The 25,118-nt window shown below is 44.7% G+C and overlaps 2 protein-coding genes across 4 annotated transcripts; one reads left to right on the plus strand and one right to left on the minus strand.

Annotated features, from left to right (window-relative positions):
* Positions 1-1,694: 1,694 nt before the first annotated feature.
* On the minus strand, positions 1,695-12,223 carry HIF1AN (hypoxia inducible factor 1 subunit alpha inhibitor). Its single transcript, XM_081548398.1, has 8 exons — positions 12,027-12,223; positions 11,512-11,762; positions 8,742-8,890; positions 6,100-6,245; positions 5,195-5,301; positions 4,721-4,784; positions 4,383-4,493; positions 1,695-3,539 (listed from the first exon to the last, which is right to left on the minus strand). Exons 1-8 carry the CDS (start codon positions 12,201-12,203, stop codon positions 3,495-3,497), a joined length of 1,050 nt encoding a protein of 349 aa, XP_081404524.1. The 5' UTR covers positions 12,204-12,223; the 3' UTR covers positions 1,695-3,494.
* Positions 12,030-23,434, plus strand: NDUFB8 (NADH:ubiquinone oxidoreductase subunit B8). 3 transcript variants are annotated; one of them, XM_081548436.1, is made up of 5 exons: positions 12,030-12,353; positions 15,504-15,630; positions 17,096-17,195; positions 17,795-17,950; positions 23,248-23,434. In XM_081548436.1, exons 2-5 carry the CDS (start codon positions 15,524-15,526, stop codon positions 23,338-23,340), a joined length of 456 nt encoding a protein of 151 aa, XP_081404562.1. In that variant the 5' UTR covers positions 12,030-12,353; positions 15,504-15,523; the 3' UTR covers positions 23,341-23,434. The 3 variants fall into 3 exon arrangements, with proteins under 3 accessions (XP_081404562.1, XP_081404540.1, XP_081404551.1); XM_081548414.1 differs by lacking the exon at positions 12,030-12,353 and adding an exon at positions 15,138-15,242; XM_081548425.1 differs by lacking the exons at positions 12,030-12,353; positions 23,248-23,434 and adding exons at positions 15,138-15,242; positions 23,034-23,071 and having other exon boundaries at positions 17,795-17,948.
* The last annotated feature ends 1,684 nt before the right edge of the window (positions 23,435-25,118 follow it).

Consider the following 25,118-nt stretch of genomic DNA (forward strand, 5'->3'; position numbering starts at 1 on the left):
GAGGATAAAAGAGCAGGTTTTCTCCACATCCTTTGGTGTTGGAATCTAACAAATTTTCACAGGTGGGGTATCTGGAGTGTTGATTACAAAAACATTTTCCACAAGCAAGAAACACATGTCAAAACCATTCTATTGCTATTCTTTGCCCTATCGCTTGCGTTTGACACTCCTTGTTGGCTCACACCTCTAGATGTCTGTTCCTGTATGTACCTCAGCCTGGGGACTGGGCCCACCCAGCCTTTGTTAAGAAATAACAGCTCAGCCTGTGGAGGAAACAATGAAAGGGTATGTGGCCCAAGCGTCTCTGGGGGACAGAGGGAGGGTCTCCTCACACTGGGTTGGCCCATTGATAAGGATCCTCACCCTCTCTGTCTCCTAACAGATTCAGATTAATGATCGTTCATTCCTAATTGTCAAATTTCTTTTCCTTCATCCTGTGTCTAATCACCAGTGACAGAAACCATTACGCAAATGAGAGCAGACGACTTCCCCCAACTGTTCGCATTGGTAAAAACCTTGTAATTTAGAGCTCTGATTTGTAGGAGAAGCTGGTCTCCCCCAGGCATCCTGGGCATCTGCTCAACTGATGCCCAGAACAGCCCCTCCTCCATCCCCCACCTCCAACCCCCCAACAAATATTAGACTTCACAAGAGAGTGGTTTCCTCTGTACCTGCTGGTGTAAAAATAGGAGCATGCAACATGGCTGACCTCTATACAGGCCCAAACCCCTACCTTTCCCTCGTGTCTGCCCTCATGCTGCTAGTTAGGATAGGTGTAAGCAACATGGCAGAGACGCTTCCTCTGCAACAAGCAGAATTTGTGCCTGAACAGCCCTAGCCTAGCTATGTGAAGGGAAGGGCCTCAATCTTTTATCAGGGGAAACACAGGCAGCAGAACATGAATCACAGTTCTCAGTGAACTTCCAGACCTAGATCTTCAACGCTCCAGATGCACAAGCATGCTGGGAGAAGTGACCAGACCTATTCAAGGACACACAAGTAATTAATGGGATCCAAAACTGTTTCCTTGTAACTCATTTCAGAACTCTTTTAACTCCATAGTATGGCTTCCTGGCATTTTCCCCAAGAAGTGTTTGCTGGAGCCCAGAAGAGCTTTTACCCTGAGCTGTACCTTCTGTATTCTTTTGGGCTAAGCCTGTCTGTACTAGATACTGCCCAGTGGGTGAGATCTGAGCAAGGCCTGTAGTTCAGAGAAGGTATGGTAGGAGAATCAACATAGTTTGCTGGAGAAGCACAGCAGGGGTTTTGTGGCCAAATAGTACTAGGTTTGAATCCTGATTGCCACCGATCACTTACTCTTGAGCTGTAAAATGAGAATACCTACCTTGCAGGATAGCGAGCAACAAAGACAAAAGCACTTGCCACTATTAGGTGTCTTAATAGTCAGGGGTTCCTATGATATTACCCAAGGATCAGGACCCAACCTGTGAAGGCCCCTCCACCTCAGTCAGACACGGGTGGGCACAGCACCCAAAGAAGATCAGCTGAGAGGACCAAGCCATCACCCACATCTTTGAGGAATGAGCCAGGAAGGCTGCAGACATGCTGAGGAGAATGAAAAGAATGTGCTATATTTCAAAATGTGAGTGTGGTCAATTTATCCTTCCTCTGTCCTATTTTCTTTGCTGTGTTCCTTTTTCCCAAAAGAGATGGAGGGATGGAGACCACTGCGGTCAAATTTTCCAGCATTGGCTATATTTGAAAGAACTACACTTTCGAAGGTACCGTGTTTGAACACCCACACTGCATCAAAGAACCCCAGCATGGGGTACTAAAAATAAACACCCCACCCCAAAATACACACAGGTGCGCTCATGCACACACACACGCGCATCCTCTCAGTCCATCAGTGCACTGTAACTATAAACTGAGCTCTGGGGGTGAGAGCCACAGCTCAGACACTAGAAGTAAACCTTTGGCTAAAAAAAAAAAAAGGGAAAAAATGAACCCAGAGACTTCCAACTCCTTTTTCCTTCCAGAGAGAAGGGGTGTGGAGATGGGAGTGGAGGTGACAGGACGCAGGGCTACCACCTGCCCAATTCCAAGGGCCCCACTTCCACCATATAGGTGTGAATGACGGCCCTTCGAGTTGTGCAGTCCCCAATGACCCAGCTGTAAGCTGCAGCCCTGAGAGGGGTTCCCACAAGTAACTATGAACAGAAAAGGAATTCCACTCCATGCTCCACCAGTTGCCCTGACTTTTGAGGGTGTTTGTGGAACATTACAGTGGGGTCTGGCAGAGGCGCTGGCTTTAAGAGGCAAGGCTACATTTTTGCCCTTGCCATGAGGTGGATGACAGGTGGTGAGTTAGCTGCCTCAGCTTGACCTCACTTAAGTCTACTTGAACCAGGAAGCTCCACAGATGTAGCAGAGGACTTGGCCTGGGCAGGGAGTGTCATAGGATCTGGAGACTCTAGCCAGTCAGTCTCAGGCAGGTTGTTGCAGTGAGGCCTGACCAACATCCAATGGCTAAAAATGAGTTTAAAAGCTTTAGACCAGGTCAGGCAGTATTGCCTTGGAGCTCCTGCTGTATGTTCCATTGGACAAGGTTAAGCAGCAGAAACTTGGTAAGCAGAGAGGCAGGCCAGTGTAGACACACATGCATGCACACACGCACACACATCCACAAGAGGCTTGCACCCTTAGAACCTACAGAAGCCACTGCTAGAGGACTCCCCTGGCACCCAGGACAGAGAGCAAGAGCTGGTGCTGAAAGAGAGAAGCTGTATGTAAAAACTCCTGTAATTTGAAAGTTTTGCACAATCCTTGGTTCCTTTGTCCCAAGGCGCTTTTCTATGTATGGCTTGAGCTTGAAGGTCCAAGTTGGAACCCTGCCTAATGCGCTCTCCTAGGAAGCTATTGAGGCTCTCAAAGGGAAGCCTCCCCCTCCCTCTCTCTCCCATTAGAGTCCCAGTAGCATTCCTACCAGCATAGAGCCTCACTCTGTGAAAACTGGGAGGGGGCAGACTGACCTCACAGACGGGACAGCTGTGGCCCTGTAGCCCAGATGTGGGGGCATCTGAGAGCATCTCCTCCCTCTCAGGCTGAGGCACTGGGGTTGTAGGAGACAGAGCCAAGAGCCAGAAGTGGCATCCTGACCCAAAAGGAGGGAGCAAGGAACAAACACATACACGCGTGTGCAGGCACACGCACGCACACACACCCCGAGGTTGACAGACTCACAGACATGATGACAACCAGAAGCTGGGGACTCCACACACTGAATGCAGGACTTTAGGGGGCAGAGAGTGAAGGTGCTGGGGCACAGAGGCAAGGGTAAGAAGTCCCTCCAAATGAGAGTGGAGTGCCAACCACCCTGCCTTGCCCCAAACACCTGCCTCCAGGGCCATGGCAAGAGTCCAGTCCATTAAGTGCAGCGTGCAATACTAGCGCTTGGAGTCTCCTGTCCTCATCAATGAAGCGGTGTGGACGGGCTAGCAGTCACCTGGCAGGAGGCCTTGACTCCTGGCAGGCTAGTTGTATCGGCCCTTGATCATTGTGTTCAACAAGGGCCCCACCTGTGGAAAGACATGAGGAGCCAGTCAGAACTGTCTGTCCTCTAGCCCCAGAGCGGGACAGGGTGTGTCTGGAGACATCGACGTCCAGCCAAGGGCAAGGACAAGGTTTCATTCAATCCTGTAAACCCTCTAATCAACTCTCTTCCTGGAGGTCAACCCAGTATTCTGGGGCATGGTCCTCTCCTCTGGGTCCATGTTGGATTACCTTCCCTCTCACAACACCCTATACATATAAGCAGCACCAAACTGACAGACAGACGGTCAGAGGAGCTAACACTCCCCAGACACCTCAGAGTGTCTATCTGCGTGTTTTGTAAACGTGCCTTAAGAATCTTAAATGCTTCTTTATCCTGAAAGGATCACTTGCAGTTGGGGCTGGTGCTCTCCCCACAGGTGCTATGGATGCAGAGGCTATCCACAGGACAGAGGTAAAGAGCATCACAAATACAAATTTCCCCCATTTATGCAACAGGCCACTGGCACACCTGTGTGGGAAGCAGGTCTCAACATTACCTAGAGCAGCCTTGGCACAGCTGGAAGCATGCGAGAAGATGCTTTACTGCTCGCTTTCTGCTCCAGAAGAATCCCCTCAGGGGTCCCCAGCTGGCACACAAGCCCCATGAGGAACATTACTACTAGCATGGAACAGATTATAATTGATCCGCCAGTCAAGCCCAGCTCTCACCAAAAAATTAGAATTTTCTGAACATCCCTATAACCTCTATGAAGAGAGAGGACAACAGATACTGAAACAGATGAGCTATAGAGAACATGACACCAACCCTGACTTTCCCTGGTCATTCTCCCCAGTTACAGGAGTGCCACTTTGGGGCAGCCACATACCTCTTGTGGGTTCCCCAAGGCCTCTCCAAGCATCTTCTCAATGTTTCTCATTATGGCCACTTTCTGATGGGCTTTGAGAGGATATTCAATTCTCTTAGGAGTCGGGGCCCCCTGAAAAGGAAGCAGCAGCTCAGGAAATGTCTTTAGCAGGCTTCAGTGTCACCCACTGTATCAAGCACCATCCTCTCTTAAGAAACCCAGTTCAACCCCAACCCTCTTCATCTCCCCAAAGACCCGGCAATCACTTCCAGAGACAGCCAACCTCCCTGCCCCACCCACAAATAATTCATCACACCTACCTCATCCCACTCCCATCTAGAACAAAAAATCATAGTCACCTTATACCAGAAGTTCACAGTGATGGTTATCCCCCCATTTAGTAATGACTCTATGTGATGCCACCTGCAAGAAAATAAACAGGTTGCTGTTTGCCACCAGTACTTTTCAGAGGGTCAGATCCTCTGAAACTAGGCAGAGTCCAGCTAGGGGATATAAGGAAGACAGTATCTTCACACTCATCCTATCAAACACACCCTGGAGCTAGAGGGAGTGGTGTTTGGTCTTCAAATACCAAACAGCCAAACCTCAAGTCTCTGGGGCTTCTTTGGACCAGAGGAACTGTTATCTTGTCTAGAGACAGTGCTGTCATTTCCCCCACGTTAAGTATGCCCATCATCTGGATATGCCAACCTTCCTGTACATCACATTAAGTCTAATCCTGCCACAACTCAAAAGAAGGGACATGGATAAGGCTTTCCAGGGAATGGGAAAGAAAGCTCCCCAGAAGCTCCCAGTCCTAGCCCCGTCCTCACCAGTACATTGGGATGTAAAGAACATCACCGGGGCCAACCACTGTTTCGTAACCAACCACGTTCTGGAAATTGGGAAACCTTTCGTAGTCAGGATTGTCAAAGTCCACCTGAGAGGTTCAAGAGGAGAAAAAAAAAAAATCAATCAATCACCAAATTTTTATCTGTTTCTTTACTTTGGTAATCAAGAAAGATCTCTTAAGTCTTGAGAATTTTTTTTTTATCCAGCAAAAGACATAACACACATTAAACATACGCAAACTCTCTCAGAGAATGACGTAAGAAGATGGGCACTGCTGAATGTTAAATGAATACTAGGCCTCACGATCCTGAGGTCAAAAGCCAATCATCAAGGTTTACAGGTCAGAAACCTACTCATGGCCTGCAGATTTGAGGAATTAGCACTCATCTTTCAGACAAAGTTTCAGAAACTTTCTCCCAAACACATATTCTAACCAGCAAAGACTCCTACACAAGGCAGCTAAGCAGCTTTCTCCTCAAGGAAGAAGAGGGGCTCTCTGGTTGGCCACAAAGTCAACTACATACCTCACTGAGATCCAGAAAAGACCTTAAGTGACATATCTCAATTCTATTCATCCTTCTCTTTATCAAAAAGAAGTAGCATCTGTGACAAAAGTAAACAATCATAATATCTAATTGAGACATACACATTTTGTTTCATGAATTTATAATCCAATCAAACCGAGTAACTAGAGCCCACCAGCATTAGTGAGGGCTTTGCCCTAAACATCTGGGGACCGCCACAGGGGCCAGAAATATGTAAGCTACATTGTGAAACTGTCCTCTGAGTTTATCCAAACCTAGCATACTGCCACAGAGAAGGGGGACCCATGCTCATCTTGGACCTCAAAGGAGTTCTATAACCTCCTTGGATCACACAAGCTCACCTGGCTCTGTCTGTCACAGGGATGATGAACAGGATATGGGTAGAGGCACTCAAACTGATCCGGAGGGAACAAAATGCATCGCTTATAGCCTTTTATCTGAGCAAAGAAGTTCTGTTGCTCATCATAGTGAGCAGGTGTCACATTTCCTGTAGGAAGAAAGACATTTTCTTATTCAAGACAGTAGCTCTACTGCACAGGATGGACACAGGCTTCAATGTTATAGAGAAACCTGGCCTGCCCTCTCAGCAAAAGGTTCCAAATCAAAATCAGGGAGACTGTAATCACAACTCTCATTCAATTAGGTGTTACACTTTTAATAGGTGATAGGTCTAGTAGCAAACATCACTGGCTAAGGGTTCACCATGAATTAGCAGAGTAGACTTCCTTAAATGATGGCTGCTGCCCTTACTGTATACAACTGCACGTCTAAATGATACAAGCATGACAAAACAATACACTCCATAACAGCTATGCCCTGCTTTTCAGAAGTCCACTTTACACCACTTTGCTTTTACAGAAGACCTATATTTGTACCTATTTTGCTAACTGAAAGAAATTCAAAGAGAATTTTCATTTTTACAAAGAAAAAGGCAAAAGTATCATTCAGTGTTTGCTCTGGAGTGAGCAGTTACAGAGGCAGTGAGCATGAGCAGTAAGAGTGGCACTGCCAACCTCCTCCCCTGGAAACTACACTCAGCATCAGGCCACCACAGCTCTGATTGTGTCTGGGAGCATCTGTGCTTTATCTCTATTTACTTTGTGCATCCGTCAGCGAGATGGGTCCTAGGATAATTGCTTCTTTGTTTTACATCATCTTAGCTTATAGAAGGTTTCACCAAGATGGTCTGCTTCCAGACAGCTAGTGGGAATCTGTACTTGTACTCTTCTTGACAATGGCACAAATTCAAGGGAAACACAAGCAAGAGTTAGAAACAGTTGAAATGACTGGTATCAGCAATGCATGCATGCTGTTCTTTGATGGAGTTAACCAGTCATTTTAAGTTGTATATATGTACTTACTTTGGGTAGCTCTTCTGGAGCTCACCAGGGGCTTTCCTGGTGGCTTAGACAGTAAAGAATCTGCCTGCAATGCAGGAGACATGGGTTCGATCCCTAGGTCAGGAAAATCCCCTGGAGAAGGGAATGGCTACCCACTCCAGTAATTTTGCTTGAAGAATTCCATGGATAGAGGAGCCTGGTGGGCTACTGCCCATAGGGTTGCAAAGAGTCGGACACAACTGAGTGACCAACACTTTCTGGAGCTCAAAGATTCTCAACCTTTGCTCCCACTTCAACACACCTGTTGGACTGCAACACTTCTTTATACCAGCACTGGAGCTGTTGAATCTCATGGGGGCAGGGGGAGCATAACAAATTCCTGAAGAGTGTTGTGTACTCTGAATAACACAAATCACCTAAAATGACATTTTGAATTATCTGCCCTTGTGTATGCATGCTCCTCTTTATAACTGGGGCTGCATCTGACAATTATAAAGAGCCCCACTGTTTCTCTGCACTGTCCTTGAGAGCTCAAGGGCCCTCTGAAAGGCATGGAGTTTAGAAAACATTCCCCAGTTTGCCTGAGTGGACCAAGACAGCCACTTTACTAGGTGCAGAGTCCATATGCATCCCTGAAGAAGACTTGCTCTCTCATCTCTAGCTGCTGGATCTGCTTTCTTGCTCTCTACCACAGGATAGAAAGGCAACATTCAGAGTCAAGTAAACAAGAACTGGCTCCTGGTAGGTCAACCAAGAGTTGGCTTTCAAAGCGGCAGGCTAAGGGTCAATTCATAAGCTGCAATACTAGAAGCTTTCATTAATACTAGCAGTAAAAGATACAAATCTGGAGAAAAGACAATCAAAGGGGATGAAGAGACTTCAGAGCCTAGTGGTGACTGATAATGAGTAATTACTCTGCTTCCTTGTTCAACTCAATTTACTCACCATTTACTAAGTACTTCTACTATGAGCCTGGCATTGAGCTAGTGACAGAATTGAGACAATGACCCTGGTTGGTAAGTAGCTTTCTTTCACCTCATTGGAGTTTAAAGGTGTCTCTTTTAAATTAAAAAAAAAAAAGTATTCAAGTATTTGCTTATGTACGTGTAAAATCTTCTAGCAGGATACAGAAGCAGCTAACAACATTTGGTGCCTCCAGGGAGGGATGGAAACTGGGAAACTGGAGTGTAGGAGAGATTTATTACTACATCCCTATTTATACCTTTTGAATTTAACCCCAAAAATGTATTATCTGTTCAAAAGATAAGTTCAATTTACATTGGAAAAATATTTCTCTTCTACTAGGATAAAAATCTGCACACACATCCAACAGAAAACAGCAGAATTTTAGAGAGATCTCCAGTATCAGAGTGTATGTACTCACAAAGCAGCTGAGGAAGGGAAAAGGGAACTTTCTTTTTAGAGTGCCTTAAGTTAGTTTAAAGATGAAACATATATTAATTTCATTGAACTTTCATAGTCACTTTTAAGGTATTACTGTGTCTGTTTTACAAATTAGGAGACTGAGGCTTAAGAAAGTTACATGACTTGTTCCAAGTCATGGATCGAGTAAGTGGTGGGGAAAGGATTAGAAATCAGTTCATGTGACCCCAAGTCATGCTGCTTTCTGAAAGATTTCTTACCTTCCATGCCGATAAGCAGCAGGTTAGAGGTCAGCTGCCCCCAGCCACGCTTTCCCTGTTGCTTATTAATCCAGTTCCAGTTAAAACCCAAGAAGTCCATGACAATCTTCCTGCCCACAGTATCATTGAGTGTTTGCTGTAGATACAACCTATGTTCCCCAAAAAGAAAATCCCATTAGTGCATGTACACACTGTCTGTGGCATGGCCTCCCTACACCTGGAAATTCAAACCTAAGCCCATAACCAACATTTCTAACAAACACAGCTGCAGTCATGGGACTCACAGAGCTGAATCCTCTCCTATCCTTCTTTGAGCTCTGTTCAACATCGTTTTGTATTTTAAAGAAGTGATTCTTGGCTTTTCTGGGTCACATTATGAATCTCTTATGAATCCAAGAGGGGAAAAAAGTACCCAAGGGAGGTTCCCCGTAAAAATGCACATACATCAAACTTTCATTTAATTTCATAGATTCCTCAAAGCCTACCCATAGACCCTAGAATGATGACTCAGCCTGTTCCAGAAACTCTCAGGGCCTGAGAGGTCTCCTTTGGCCTCCAACAGCCATCGTGGCAGATCGTATTCCTTCCTTGTGAGAGTTATTCTTCTGCACCTCCTTGAAGTAAGGCTTGCTTATTTAACTTCTTTGGCCACCAAGTTGTCCACATAAGTGACTGATGCTGCTTCCAAACTTTAAGAACCAGTACACATTACCACCACATTACTTTCCCTCTGCCACAGCAACTCCGAAGTTTCAGATAGCAACTGCTGGAGCAGTCTGGGTCCCAAAGTAGAAAAGATGACCCAAGAGCAGAGCCTCCAGGTGACCCAAGATGGACATGTAGCATGTGTGAAAAATAAACCTTTGTTGCTTCACGTGGCTGAGTCCTGGAATGAAGCCTAGTTTATCTTAACTGATTCAGCTACCTATCTATAGCAGCCATCTGGAACTGAAGGAAGAAACCTCACTAAGCTTTCTGCAGACTCAGGGCACCTAACACGCCTGAGGAAGGCAAGAAGTTACTTAATACATATGAAAACCCAAACACAGCTGCTCAAGTCCCCAAAGAAATATTATTTAGGGGGCAAACATGAAGGAAAAAAGTAATGGTGCTGAGAACATTATTTCAAAAGGCTCAAAGATATCTCAGTGCCTGATGATAACCATGATGTTTAAAGCAACTTCAATTAAAAATCTTGCTGACTTGAAAAGAGCTACCTGTGTGGGGACATGGAACCCTCAAGACTTGAATACAACCTTGGAATGCTCCCCAGAGATTATGAAGTACATATATTCATAAACATTTCTCAAGTAACTCGGAAAGAGTCAGAAACACTTCCCAAGCAGGAATCTAAACAATTCCTCTGAAACCTTAACAGTAAATGCTCAAAACAGCTCAAAGAGGATCCTAATACCGTTTACCTCAGATTCGTAACAACCTGTATCATTATACAATGGGGTTAGTTGGTGCTAAAGTCAGCTGGTAGGGAAAAATCTGCAAACAGTAAAGAAATTTTCCTTAAGTCATCCATAAAGTACAGACTACACTCCTAGCTCACATTTAGGCAAAATGTTCTCACTATGGGAAACAAGAACCTTAAATGACTGAGAAATCAGAAGACTCATATCTTATCTCATGCTCATTCTAGTGTATATGCTCACCCAACAGATTTACACTCCACCAGCATCATTTAAATCAATCTTTCTTCTCAATGTTGGTTGTGTGTGTGTGTTTGTCTGTGTGTGCATGAGTGCACAGTGTGGTAAATTTGAGAACATTAATGCATGAATGGATTCAACTGCAACAGTCTCTATAAAACACAAAGAACAAATCTATTGTAGTTCAGATTCTGGAAACTCTTTTGGTCAAAGTTCCAACATTATGACAATAGCTACGAGTTAGGAAGACAAAAAAGAGGGGGGGAGGGAGGCGGATATTTCAAATCCTTTCACTCTGCCACATACTGCTAACAGAGTCTGAAAGAGAAACGGGGCTGGAAACTGAAGAAAAGCCGAGGGTTGGTCACCAAATGTGAGATGGAGATAGTCAGTCAAGTACTCAGTAACAGCAATTCCCCAGGAGCAAAGTTAAAGCAGGACTGAATGCTGTCTGAGAACTACATAAGAGAAAGTCCTCATAAAGAGAGTTAAAAGGGAGAGATAAGTCACTCCCCTATGTGTGGGTGTCTTGTGTTTGCTGTTGTCAATACAACGCAGAACATCAATATTCTCCCTACCCTCACCTATTCAACTTTTCGGCCTGCACCGCCCCCATTCATGTATTTTAGGACAAAGGCTGCAAACCTGCAGTCTCAGGAAATTCAGTGACATTTTAAACTGGCCTCTTGCAGCATTTTTAAAAACTTGAATTAGCTGCCCACATTTAAAGCTTAAAAATTTTTTTAAATAGAAATCCTGATTTCTAGTTTCTCCTGGGGAGGGGGCAGGCAGGGAAATCAGACTATCTGGCAACCCTGGGGCTGCACTCCAAAATGGAAACAAGAGTTAAGTAATGACTTCTCACTCTGAACAGGGCATATGCCTTCAGCTTCATCACAGCTTTCACCCAAACTTTCACTCATTTCATTCACCTACCAGACTCTGCTAGGCAAGTGTGACTCTCACTTTATAAAGACAACAAATTTGAGAGTCACACTTCAAGTCTAGTCATTCCATCATCCCTCAAGCTAGAAAATTCAGCCTCAAATAAATACAGGAAAAAAAATGGATGCCTTAGATTCAATGAAAAAAGCCATGATCTTGGAACTTACCTCTCTTCACCTCCTCGCTGCTGTATATCCTGCAGTTTCTCAACAAACTCATGAAATTTCATTTCTTCCCTGTTGGACCTTGGCTTAAAGTTCTGGAAATTAGCCATCTTCTTCTCATCATAGTACAAGAACTTGTGGGTGCTGGCACTGTACACGGAGAAGTCACCGTTGCCAATATTTTCTTGCAGGTACTCAAGGTCCCATTTTAGTGCAGGATACACAAGATTTGTGTCCGTCAGCACCACAGGCTCCTAAATAGAAAAAAAAAATCAATTTGTCCTAAGGAGTTGGTGGGTTTTTGTCCCAAGATTCCAACTATTTCCCAACTTCAAAATAATTTCTGTTAACCAGCATGAACCCCCAAGTTCCATTTCTCCTCGCTTCCCTCTCCATCCCCGCTTAGGCCCTAGTCCACAGCCCAGCCGGTGCCTCCCTTCTACCACCATTCGCCTTTGACCTCTCCTCCCAACCTGGTCCCTTCCCCCTCCCGCTTCGAAAGCGGCTCCGCCCCCTACCTCATTCTCGATAAGCTCCTCCGCCCGGGGGTCGCTTTGACTCAGACGCGGTATAGGTCGAGTCGGGAAGGTATAACTGCGCAGTTGGGACTCATCCCAGGCGGGGCCCGGGCCTTCAGCCTCTTCCCGGGGTTCTCCAGAGGCCGAGGACGCAGCCTCCGTTGCAGTCGCCGCCATCTCTACCGCTAGGGACGGCCCCACCGGAAGCGGAAGCTGCGCCTATTCCGGACAAAAATACAACAGAAACCATAGAGATAGGCGGCAAGAGAGAGCTGCCCAGAGACATTAAGAACGCCGGCCCGAGCCCTTGGGGAGTGCCTCCTAATGGTAACCGATAGCTCGACATTGTAGACCTCAGTTCAGTTCAGTTCAGTCGCTCAGTCGTGTCCGACTCTTAGCGACCCCGTGAATCGCAGCACACCAAGCCTCCCTGTCCATCACCAACTCCCGGAGCTTGCTCAAACTCATGTCCATCGAGTCGGTGATGCCATCCAGCCATCTCATCCTCTGTCGGCCCCTTCTCCTCCTGCCCCCAATCCTTCCCAGCATCAGGGGCTTTTCCAATGAGTCAACTCTTCGCATCAGGTGGCCAAAGTATTGGAGTTTCAGCTTCAACATCAGTCCTTCCAATGAACACCCAGGACTGATCTCCTTTAGGATGGACTGGTTGGATCTCCTTGCAGTCCAAGGGACTCTCAAGAGTCTTCTCCAACACCACAGTTCAAAAGCATCAATTCTTGGGCGCTCAGCTTTCTTTATAGTCCAACTCTCACATCCATACATGACTACTGGAAAAACCATAGCCTTGACTAGACGGACCTTTGTTGACAAAGTAATGTCTCTGCTTTTTAATATGCTATATAGGTTGGTCATAACTTTCCAAGGAGTAAGCGTCTTTTAATTTCATGGCTGCAGTCACTATCTGCAGTGACTTTGGAGCCCCCCAAAATAAAGTCTGACATTGTTTCCACTGTTTCCCCATCTATTTCCCATGAAGTGATGCGAACAGATGCCATGATCTTAGTTTTCTGAATGTTGAGCTTTAAGTCAACTTTTTCACTCTCCTCTCTCACTTTCATCAAGAGGCTTTTTAGTTCTTCTTCACTTTCTGCCATAAGGGTGGTGTCATCTGCGTATCTGAGGTTATTGATATTTCTCCCGGAAATCTTGATTTCGGCTTGTGCTTCCTCCAGCCCAGCGTTTCTCATGATGTTCTCCGCATATAAGTTAAATAAGCAGGGTGACAATATACAGCCTTGATGTACTCCTTTTCCTATTTGGAACCAGTCTGTTGTTCCACGTCCAGTTCTAACTGTTGCTTCTTGACCTGCATACAGGTTTCTCAAGAGGCAGGTCAGGTGGTCTGGTGTTCCCATTTCTTTCAGAATCTGTAGACCTAGGACTAGACAATTGTTTCACTGAGTAGGGGTAATCATTGGGCTAACCAGTTCACAAAATATTATTGTTCAGTGTGTCCAGGCCTACACAAAAGGCAAAGAAGGCAAGTTTAGTGAGGCATTAAATTTTACCCTGACAGATGGGGAGAGACACAAACTTGACCCACCTAAGGAAGTCAGAAGGAAAAGCAGTTGTCCAATACATAGATGTTGAGCCAAGTTTGATCTTAATGTCTTTGCAAAAAAATATATGGCAACTTGAATTCTTCTGAAATCAAAGGCGGTTTTTGTTTTTTTGTTTTTTGGTTGGCACCATTTGATTTATCTGCTATGTCACCTAATTAAAAGGCATTTTTGCTATAGTCCAACTCTGTTTCTCCACTGAATTAGATCAGGGTTTGCTACTGATCGAGTGCAGATGTCATCCCACCATTCTGAACATCAATTAGTTGCTCATTTGCAAAAGGGCAAGTTGCTGTAAAGTAATTCTCCCCCAAATTTCATATACTGAAGAGTATATATCAGTTTTTATTGCTCTGATACATATTTGGGAATGTCTATAATAATGTATTCTACTCCAAAACAGTAATCACCCTAAAAGTTCCTGGAAATATGTGCATGTATATACTGTAAATTATGCAAATCATACTTGTGTAAAAAAAACATTCATATGCGAACAATAATGCCCCTCCCATTCTTTTGTTGGGCTAGTGTTCGCTAATTGTGGTTCCGCTGGAAGTGTGTTATCCAAGTCAAGCAAATATGAGGCGGGTTCAAATAATAGGACTGGTTTTATATTTGTTGGGTTGAGGTGACTGAGACACTCGGATGTAAACACGGGACTGAAACTGAAGAACCATTTGCGGGGCGGGGGGTTAGGGTTTCCCTGGTGGTCCAGTGGTTGGGACTCCTCGCTTTCAAGACCAAGGGTGCGGGTTCAATCCCTGGTCGAGAAATTGGGATCCCGCCAGCCGCGCGGCCGAAACAAAACAACCAGTTTGGGGCCAATTTGTGTGTTGCATCGTGCCTCTAACTGAAGGAAATAATTAATGTGGAAAACAAAACATCAACAAACAAAACCAAGATCTAAATTTGAAGAATGAGCACATTTGAATATGGAAAGAGGAACGAACTGTCACTGAAGGAGAAGAACAGGGCAAGCACTCAGAGAAGAGATTCTCTCTCTTTAGTCGCTAAGTTGTGTCCGACTCTTGCGACCCGATGGACTGTAGGCTGCCAGGCTCCTCTGTCCATGGGATTCTCCGGGCAATAACATTTCCTTCTCCAGGGGATCTTCTCAACCCAGGAATCGAACTCGGGTCTCCTGCATTGCAGGCAGATTCTTTACTGACTGAGCTATGAGGGAAGCCCTAAAAAAGAGATTAAACAGGCTCATTTTACTTATACAGGTCCTGGGTGAGGTGGGTCAGCTGTCCACCCGAGATGCTTAGGTTCCAAGTGCCCGCTATTCCGGGATACGTCTAAGTCAGCAGAGGAAGAAAAGGGACTCAACAATCAGAAATGTCAAAGCAGTGACCCGCTTGTTTTTCTGTCCTTCCTGCCTTCCCTCTCAGCCTCTACCGATCCGCTCACCTTACTCTGGCTTCTCAGCACAGTTTAAGCCCCGCCCTTACTGAACCTTTAACACTTTTCTCCCTAATCGCGTTTGGCCCGGCTCAGCCGCCGTGACAAGGTCTTTGCGCATGTGCGGGGTGAAACGGGAAGAAGGTGAAGATGGCGGCGGCCAGGGCGGGGGTCCTGGGAGTCCGATGGCTGCAAAAGGCAGCCCGAAACGTGGTGCCGATGGGTGCACGGACAGGTCCGCTAGAACGGGCGAGGCCTCAGTGTGGGTGGGAGGGAGGAGTGCCTGAGGTTTATTGTGTCGGGCGCAGGGTGGATTTGGTGGGGCATCACGGGCGCCGAGTCCGGGGAAGGGCGGAGGTGGAGTTGGGATATCCACAAAAACGGAAGGAAGGTCTGCCGGTCCCTCTAAGCCTCGGGCTCTGACTTTGAAGCCTGAAGCCTTTAGAGTGGCAGGAAAAATGGAGTCGCTTTTGACCTGCCCTCGTCTGCCCTCCAGCCTCCCACATTACCGAGGACATGCTCCCGGGACCCTATCCCAAGACCCCAGAAGAACGGGCTGCCGCCGCCAAGAAGTATAATATGCGGGTGGAAGACTACGAGCCGTACCCAGATGATGGCATGGGGTGAGATAGGGTCTGCTCGCACCCGGGTAGTAATGGGAGAAGTTCGGACTGGGTGGGTGGCTCTACTCTGACCCTTTCCCCCGAACCTTTTCGTGACCCCTCAGAGTCAGTGGTGTGGGTGCTTTTCTCGGTGGAGAGAGGTGGGAGGGGGTGGGTGAGCAGCTGCAGTCGAGAGGACTTTAATTTTCTCCTTGGTTCAGGCTGTTTCCTCAGATGAGGAAGCTGAGGTTTTAATAGCTCCCTTGAGGACCCCTGAATAGCGGGAACCCTCCTTGGTCCATCCAGAGTGCAAGGTTTCATTTAGATTGAGCATCTGCTGGGCTCAGGTGCTGTCAGCCAGGCACATGACCAGGCTGGAGCCGGACTCCTGTCGTGAGAACCTTATTTGTAGATAGAGTACTCTATATTAATATGTGTATATTTCTCTCTCTTTTTTTATCGTTGCTGTTAGCGTTGTGGAAATCTTAGCAACTTTAAAAGGTTAAATAGCTAACTCGTATTCCAGTTGATGGTTTTCCCCCATACCCTGTAACATCTCTGTGGTTAATTACCTGAATTGATTATCGTCACCCTCATTTTCTCCCTAGCATCACTCTTTCAGCGGTGGTTTGAGCAGCTCCTATTCGTCTTGTTGTTTTCCAATCACTTTCTGTGACACATGTCTAGTTGTCATCATTTCCTATGACTTTTATTGTGTTGTGGACAAGAGCAGCCTCGGTAGCAGTCTGTATAAGTTGAACCTGGACTTGTTGGTGAAAAATCCAGCCTATCACACCCATAAGGTGTTTGAGGCTTGGAGATGCATGTCAGTTTTGTGGTTGAGAAACACAGTTGCTATGAAAAGTGCTTCTCTCATCTATACCTTTTTGTTTTTACTCCAGTTAACTGGGCAACCTTAGGTTCAGACTCTAAACTTCAGTTTCTTTTTCTGTCTACTGAGGAAAACAGAGTGATTGATTGTTAAATTCCCTTCCATTGCTAACATTATAACATGGCATGACTTTTTTTCCTTTTTGTTGAAAGAAGTTAAGAAAAGCTTACATATGTTAAATAATGTTTCAGAGTTTGACATGAATTTTTAATAACAATTTGGACTTCTGCAGTTAGCGCTGTGCTTAGTGAGTAAAAATTGAGATTTAATGAAACAGCAAATATTTTATTAATGATAATTTTGATACTGGAAAGCATTCAGGAAAATTAATCTCTTTTATACCATTTGTAAGAATGTAAATTGCCACAGTCTTTCTAAGGGGATATTTGGGATATTTACCAGCAGCCCTTTAACCCAGCATTTCTCAATATGTGCACCACAGGAAAACACTGAGATCTTGATTGGAAGGTTAGTTCCTCTGTCCTTAGGGGGAGGGCATTATCTTGTCACTTGGTTTCTCATCTCAGAGATGAGGAGGCTGTGCATTGTCTGAGGCTCTCAAAGCCGTGTCCAGAAGTTCTTGCTGTCTTTCAGGTTTGGTGACTATCCGAAACTGCCTGACCGCTCACAGCAGGAGAGGGATCCATGGTATGACTGGGACCACCCAGACCTGCGGTTGAACTGGGGTGAACCGGTGAGAGAATGATGTCCCATTAGCCCTTCCTTCCTTTTCCCTGTGTCTTCTGTAGATCAGATGGCACTTTTCTGCCCAAGTGGGCTTTCCTGGTGGCTCAGTGGTGAAGAATCTGCTTGCCACTGCAGGAGACACGGGTTTGATCCCTGATTTGGGAAAATCCCCTGGAGAAGGAAATGGCATCCCACTCTAGCATTCTTGCTGGGAGAATCCCATGGACAGTCCATGGGGTCACAAAGAATCAGACATGACTTAGTGACTAAACATCAACAACACTAAGGTTTTTCTGCCCAAGGAAGCAGGTTCAAGTGTTCTGACATCTGAGGTTCCCTGTGTGTGTGTGTGTGGAATAGGACTTCTGAGAATAATTGAAGCTCTGAGTTGTGAATGTTCATGATTGGGACTGTCTCTGATCAGCCAAACCCAGACATAAGCTAGCATCCAGTCCTGTGGGCCAGAGTATCTCAAATGTGGCTCTCAGAATATTGCCCAGGGCAGGAGAATGCCTTTCAAGTCTTATATGAGGCTCTGATCACTCTGGACTGCCTGCCTTTTACAGGAAGAGCAGTATGTGACAGTGATCTGCCTTTCTGTCTCAGATGCACTGGGACCTGGACATGTATATCAGAAACCGTGTGGACACGTCACCAACTCCTGTTAATTGGAACTTCATGTGTAAGCACCTCTTCGGCTTCATCGCCTTCATGCTGTTCATGTTTTGGGTAGGGGAGACTTACCCCACCTACCAGCCTGTGGTGAGTATCTGAGGAGTGCTCCCTCAGGCACACTTTCCTGAGGGAATGCAGTCTCTGGAGTAGAGATCTACCTGATACCAAGCTTGGCTTCCTGGTGAGGCCTATAGAGGGCCTTAGCTAATGGCCTGGAACAAGTACTAGAGCACAGCTTTTGCCTGTATCTTGGGTCAGTCTGAGTGAGAAGAAACTGTAGGACTAGGTGAGGAATGAGAATGAAGAAGCCAGCTAGTCTTTAGAGTTGCCATTTGGGGAACTGTACTTACCACCATATTTCAGCAAGTGATCTTTTAAGGTAGAGTCCAGGAATCTCAAGTTGAAAGCTTATCCTTTATTGGTGTGAAGGGCATTTTCTATAGGAAGCAATTAAATGTTTACTACAAGCATAGACAGTTAATTTTAGAGAACATGAAGGACACAGCAAATATACTGTCTCTATAGAACAGACTTGTTGCCAGGGAGGGGGTGGGGAAGGGATGGATTGAGAATTTGGGATTAGTAGATGCAAACTAGTATAAATAGAATGGATAAACAACAAGGTCCTATTGTAAAGCACAGGGAACTATATTAAATATCCTGTGATAAACCATAATGGAAAAGAATATGAAAAAGTGTGTCTATACACACACACACACACATACATAACTGAATCACTTTGCTGTACAGCAGGAATTAACAAACATTGTAAATCAAATATACTTAAATAAACTAAAAAAAGAATGCAAACATACTGTCTAGCTTTGAGGACATTTAATTTGGATAAGTAAATTTAGATATGTGACGTGAGCAACATTGGAACAGATAGAGGAATTTGGCACAGTTTTTGTGTATATATGTGCGTAGTGAAGGGATGGAGCCAAAGCAAAAACAACACCCAGTTGTGAATGGGACTGGTGATAGAAGCAAGATTCGATGCTGTAAAGAGCAATATTGCATAAGAACCTGGAATGTTAGGTCCATGAATCAAAGCAAATTGGAAGTGGTCAAACAGGAGATGACAAGAGTGAACATCGACATTCTAGGAATCAGTGAACTAAGATGGACTGGAATGGGTGTATTTAACTCGGATGACCATTATATATACTACTGTGGGCAGGAATCCCTTAGAAGAAATGGAGAAGCCATCATAGTCAACAAAAGAGTCCGAAATGCAGTACTTGGATGCAATCTCAAACACGACAGAATGATCTCTGTTCGTTTCCAAGGCAAACCATTCAGTATCACGGTAATTCAAGTCTATGCCCCGACCAGTAACGCTGAAGAAGCTGAAGTTGAACAGTTCTATGAAGACCTACAAGACCTTTTAGAACTAACACCCCAAAAAGATGTCCTTTTCATTATAGGGGACTGGAATGCAAAAGTAGGAAGTTAAGAAACACCTGGACTAACAGGCAAATTTGGCTTTGGAGTACAGAATGAAGCAGGGCAAAGGCTAATAGAGTTCTGCCAAGAGAACGCACTGGTCATAGCAAACACCCTCTTCCAACAACACAAGAGAAGACTACACATGGACATCACCAGATGGTCGACACCGAAGTCAGACTGACTGTATTCTTTGCAGCCAAAGATGGAGAAGCTCTATACAGTCAGCAAAAACAAGACCGGGAGCTGACTGTGGATCAGATCATGAACTCCTTATTGCCAAATTCAGACTGAAATTGAAGAAAGTGGAGAAAACCACTAGACCATTCAGGTATGACCTAAATCAAATCCCTTATGACTGTACAGTAGAAGTGAGAAATAGATTTAAAGGACTAGATCTGACAGACAGAATGCCTGATGAACTATGTATGGAGGTTCGTGACATTGTACAGGAGACAGGAATCAAAACCATCCCCAAGAAAAAGAAATGCAAAAAAGCAAAATGGCTATCTGAGGAGGCCTTACAAATAGCTGTGAAAAGACGGGAAATGAAAAGCAAAGGAGAAAAGGAAAGATACACCATCTGAATGCAGAGTTCCAAAGAATAGCAAGGAGAGATAAGAAAGCCTTCCTCAGCGATCAATGCAAAGATATAGAGGAGAACAACAGAATGAGAACGACTAGAGATCTTTTCAAGAAAATTAGAGATACCAAGGGAACATTTCATGCAAAGATGGGCTCAATAAAGGACAGAAATGGTAGGGACCTAACAGAAGCAGATTAAGAAGAGGTAGCAAGAATACACAGAAGAATTGTACAAAAAAGTTCTTCACAACCCAGACAATCACGATTATGTGATCACTCACCTAGAGCCAGATGTCCTGAAATGTGAAGTCAAATGGGCCTTAGGAAGCGTCACTACGAACAAAGCTAGTGGAGGTGATGGAATTCCAGTTGAGCTATTTCAAATCCTGAAAGATGATGCTGTGAAAGTGCTGCACTCAATATGCCAGCAAATATGGAAAACTCAACAGTGGCCGCAGGACTGGAAAAGGTCAGTTTTCATTCCAGTCCCAAAGAAAGGAAATGCCAAAGAATGCTCAGACTACCACACAATTGCACTCATCTCACACGCTAGTAAAGTAATGCTTAAAATTCTCCAAGCCAGGCTTCAGCAATGTGTGAACTGTGAACTTCCAGATGTTCAAGCTGGTTTTAGAAAAGGCAAGGAACCAGAGATCAAATTGCCAACATCCGATGGATCATCGAAAAAGCAAGAGAGTTTCAGAAAAACATCTATTTCTGCTTTATTGACTATGCCAAAGCCTTTGACTGTGTGGATCAGAATAAACTGTGGAAAATTCTTCAAGAGATGGGAATACCAGACCACCTGACCTGCCTCTTGAGAAACCTGTATGTAAGTCAGGAAGCAACAGTTAGAACTGGACATGGAACAACAGACTGGTTCCAAATAGGAAAAGGAGTACATCAAGGCTGTATATTGTCACCCTGCTTATTTAACTTATATGCAGAGTACATTGTGAGAAACACTGGGCTGAATGAAGCACAAGCTGGAATCAAGATTGCTGAGAGAAATATCAATAACCTCAGATATGCAGATGATACCACCCTTATGGCAGAAAGTGAAGAAGAACTAAAGAGCCTCTTGATGAAAGTGAAAGAGGAGAGTGAAAAAGTTGGCTTAAAGCGCAGCATTCAGAAAACGAAGATCATGGCATCCGGTCCCATCACTTCATGGCAGATAGATGGGGAAACAATGGAAACAGTGTCAGACTTGATTTTTGGGGGCTCCAAAATCACTGCAGATGGTGACTGCAGCCATGAAATTAAATGACGCTTACTCCTTGGAAGGAAAGTTATGACCAACCTAGACAGCATATTAAAAAGCAGAGACATTACTTTGTCAACAAAGGTCCGTCTAGTCAAGGCTATGGTTTTTCCAGTAGTCATGTATGGATGTGAGATTTGGACTATAAAGAAAGCTGAGTGCAGAAGAATTGATGCTTTTGAACTGTGGTGTTGGAGAAGACTCTTGAGAGTCCCTTGGACTGCAAGGAGATCCAACCAGTCCATCCTAAAGGAGATCAGTCCTGGGTGTTCATTGGAAGGACTGATGTTGAAGCTGAAACTCCAATACTTTGGCCACCTGATGTGAAGAGTTGACTCATTGGAAAAGACCCTGATGCTGGGAAAGATTGAGGGCAGGAGGAGAAGGGGACAACAGAGGATGAGATGGCTGGATGGCATCATCGACTCGATGGACATGGGTTTGGGTGGACTCCAGGAGTTGTGATGGACAGGGAGGCCTGGCGTGCTGTGGTTCATGGGGTTGCAAAGAGTTGGACACGACTGAGCTACTGAATTGAACTGCATAGTGAATATATTTGCTTGTTGCTGTTAGGGAGGATTATGCTAGATGCTAAAACAGATATATTTTTAGATGATGGAGAGAAGTTGAAGAGAACATCTTGGGAAAAAGAAAACAGAATGGAGGAAGAGAACAGTGAGTTAGTTGGAGTGGAATAGGTTTATAAATAGCTCCCAGACAACCAGCTGCACCTGGGGAACTGCTAAAAAGTCAGATTCCTTAGCTCTTGGAGAGCCTAATCAGCAACTCCACAGTGGGGTCCTACAATCAATATTTAACGGGTTCCCAGGTAATTTTGATGTGCTAGGAAATCAGGTGTGGAAACTGCTGTGTTAAAAATATTGTGAAGTGCATTTGATCAGTTTGGTTGGGCACCTTTTATTGTGTGGCTGAGAGATCTGGACTTGATGGTATAGTAATGCATTAATTCAGTAAATGTTTATGAAGCTCCTGTCATGTACCAGGTACAGAAGGTGCTAAGGGTTGGGAATACATTGATGACTTGGCCTGCCTCTAGGAAGCAGGAAGCCATGTTTGGATTTTGAACAGAAGAATGCTGTAATGATGCCTAGGTTTTTAAAAGATTAACCTGGGAATGGTCTACAGGGCAGACTCTGAGAAAAGTACTAAAAGCAGGAGGCTGCCGTGTCTCCAGTTGGCTGCACAGTGCTACCTCTGCTGAGATAGGCAATGTCCTAATGGTAGTGCGTATGTCTGTGCACTGACACAAGCCTTCCTACCGAGCCCAGGGGCCCCAGGCTGGAGAGTGCACATAGGGCTGGTGTGAGCACTAACCACTTCAGGGGAGCAAGAAACGCAGTGTGGCTCCTCCATTTTTCAGTTCTATAAGCACATCACCCTTTTCTCCTCCCCTTAAGCTGTGTTCTCTGACAGCTGTTTGTTGGTAAAGCCAGCAGCCCCTAAAGCACGTCCAACCCATGTTTCCTCTGTGCTTTCCCCCACTGCTGCTCCTGCACGCCTCATTTGCTAGGCCACTTTAGTGGTGGAACCATTAGAGGCTGAGTGACTTCAAGGAGATTGAGACTGTCTCGACCCCGAGAGAGTGGGATGGATGGATGCATCGTCTCATTTAGAAAGCTTCCCTCATGCTCTCCCTTTCTCTCTCTCCCTCCCTCTCCCTCCTTCTCTTTCTTTCTCTCTCACACACACATACACTATAGGCACCACTTCTCTTTCACACACACACACACACACACACACACACACACTCTACCTCTGTAGGCACCCTTTCTCTTACACACACTCTCTCTCTCTGTAGGCACCCCTTCTCTTACACACACACACACACACACACTCTCTCTCTCTCTCTCTATTTCTGTAGGCACCACTTCTCTTAAAATCTAGGCTTTCTCACTGCCTTGTGCTGAGCTGGGAAGAAGAGTGCTGTCCCTGCTGTTCTGGCCCAGCTAGGTCTGACCAGAAGCTACCGTGTACCTGTTTACTGTGTGTGATTCTTCACTCAGGGTAGGCTGTGGCCAGGTGTTGGCTGGATATATGTTGTTCTTGCTGACCTGTGTTTTTTCCTTAGGGGCCAAAGCAGTATCCTTACAATAATCTGTACCTGGAACGAGGTGGCGATCCCAACAAAGAACCTGAGCCAGTGGTTCACTATGAGATCTGAGGAGGCTTCGTGAGCTTTGTGTTCCCTAACTGACTCCTTCAACTCTAGAAATTTAACTTTAATGAAATCCCTAATAAAACTTAGTGCTGTGGTATCTGTGCCTCATTTCCCCCCAGGAACAGCTACTGCTTAAGCATGACTCATTTGAAAAGACCCTGATGCTGGGAAAGATTGAGGGCAGGCGGAGAAGGGGACAACAGAGGATGAGATGGTTATATGGCATCACCGACTCAATGGACATGAGTTTGGGTAGACTCCGGGAGCTGGTGATGGACAGGGAGGCCTGGCATGCTGCAGTCCATGGGGTCTCAAAGAGTCGGACACGACTGAGCGACTAACCTGAACTGAAGCATAAGAAGATGTTGATTTGTTAATTTCGCTGGGAAAGGTAGTTGAGGGTTCCAGTTGTGCAGCAGATAGGTATGGGTAGCTCCCCATTTACAGGATTTTCTGACTTTTCAAGTTGGAACAGATTTATTTCCCATAAAAAATAACTTTTTAATAATAGTAGTTAGCTAAAAAAAGTGTACTCTAACATGTTTCAAAATACTATAGGATAAATAGGTTTCTGGGACAGACCTAGGGCTGTGATTGCCTCTAATTTTGTATGTATCTTATAAGAATATGTATTTATTAAAAACACAGGATTGTAAATCAACTATACTTCATTTTAAGAAAAGAATATGTATTCCAAAGCAGCTTCTGAATCCTAGACTGTTACAAGTTGACATTACTTATATTTATGAATTAGAGGATAGTCACTGAGTTATTACTGAACCTATGCATGGCTTTCATTACCTTAATGATTGATCCAAGCTCCTATAATAGCCTTTAGAAAGAGAAAAACCATGTTTTTGAGGGTCTATCTCAATGCATCTGTTAAAGAGAACTAATTTATGTTCTTTTCTTCGCTTTAGGGACATTTTCTTAAATTACAATGATAACTGCCTAAAAACCTGTCCCATAAAAAAGTATACATTCAGCATGATCTGCGGAAGCCAAGTCCATTCACGTTAGACAAGGGGTCCTTTACTGATGTAAAGACAGTGAAAGACGTTTATGAGATCAGTGAGTGGGTCTACTGAAATGCCTGTTTTTTTTTCTTTTTTGAAATGCCTGTCTGAAGGTCTCCACTGCTTTTTATATGTCTTCATTCTCTGTCCTTTAGAGCATTTGATAATCATTTAACAAACATCTGTCTGCCTAATATATATGACACTGATAGGCCTTGGGGATATAAAGTTGAACAAGAAAATAATTGCCTTCAATGAGTTACCTGGAAGAGAAGATTAGCATTTATAAAACAAGGTGAAAAGAATTTCTAAGATGTCGCAGTTGCAGGAAGAGTGTTTTTTTTTTTAAATCACGTCCTACTTGAAACTGTAACCTTATGCCTTTGGTTCAGATTTCTTTCAGAACACTTCAGTGACACCTTGGCCTCATTCCCTCCTTTGAGGTGTTGCCTGAGGTTCAGTTTTCAATCCTGTTTGTTATCCACTGTTGTGCTGAGAAATTCAAGAGATAGTACATAAAAAGAGTGGGCAGGCACCACCAGTACCCTATGTTCTTTTCTGTTCTGAGTTCAAAATTCCCATATCCACGTGAAAAGGAAATCTAGAGCTGTGTCACAAAGACTTGGGGCCCAGTCATAACCAGCTCACCATCTTTGGAGGTATATCAGACTGAACTACAGTAGAATTCATGCATTAAAGTTTTGAATCAAAATAACTTAGGTCTAAAATCTTCAGCTGCCTACAGAACATTTTATTTGGAAATGC

This window comes from Giraffa tippelskirchi, chromosome 2, assembly GCF_054371585.1.
Source record: "Giraffa tippelskirchi isolate mGirTip1 chromosome 2, T2T-mGirTip1v1.2.pri, whole genome shotgun sequence".
In the NCBI taxonomy this organism is placed as follows: Eukaryota; Metazoa; Chordata; class Mammalia; order Artiodactyla; family Giraffidae; genus Giraffa; species Giraffa tippelskirchi.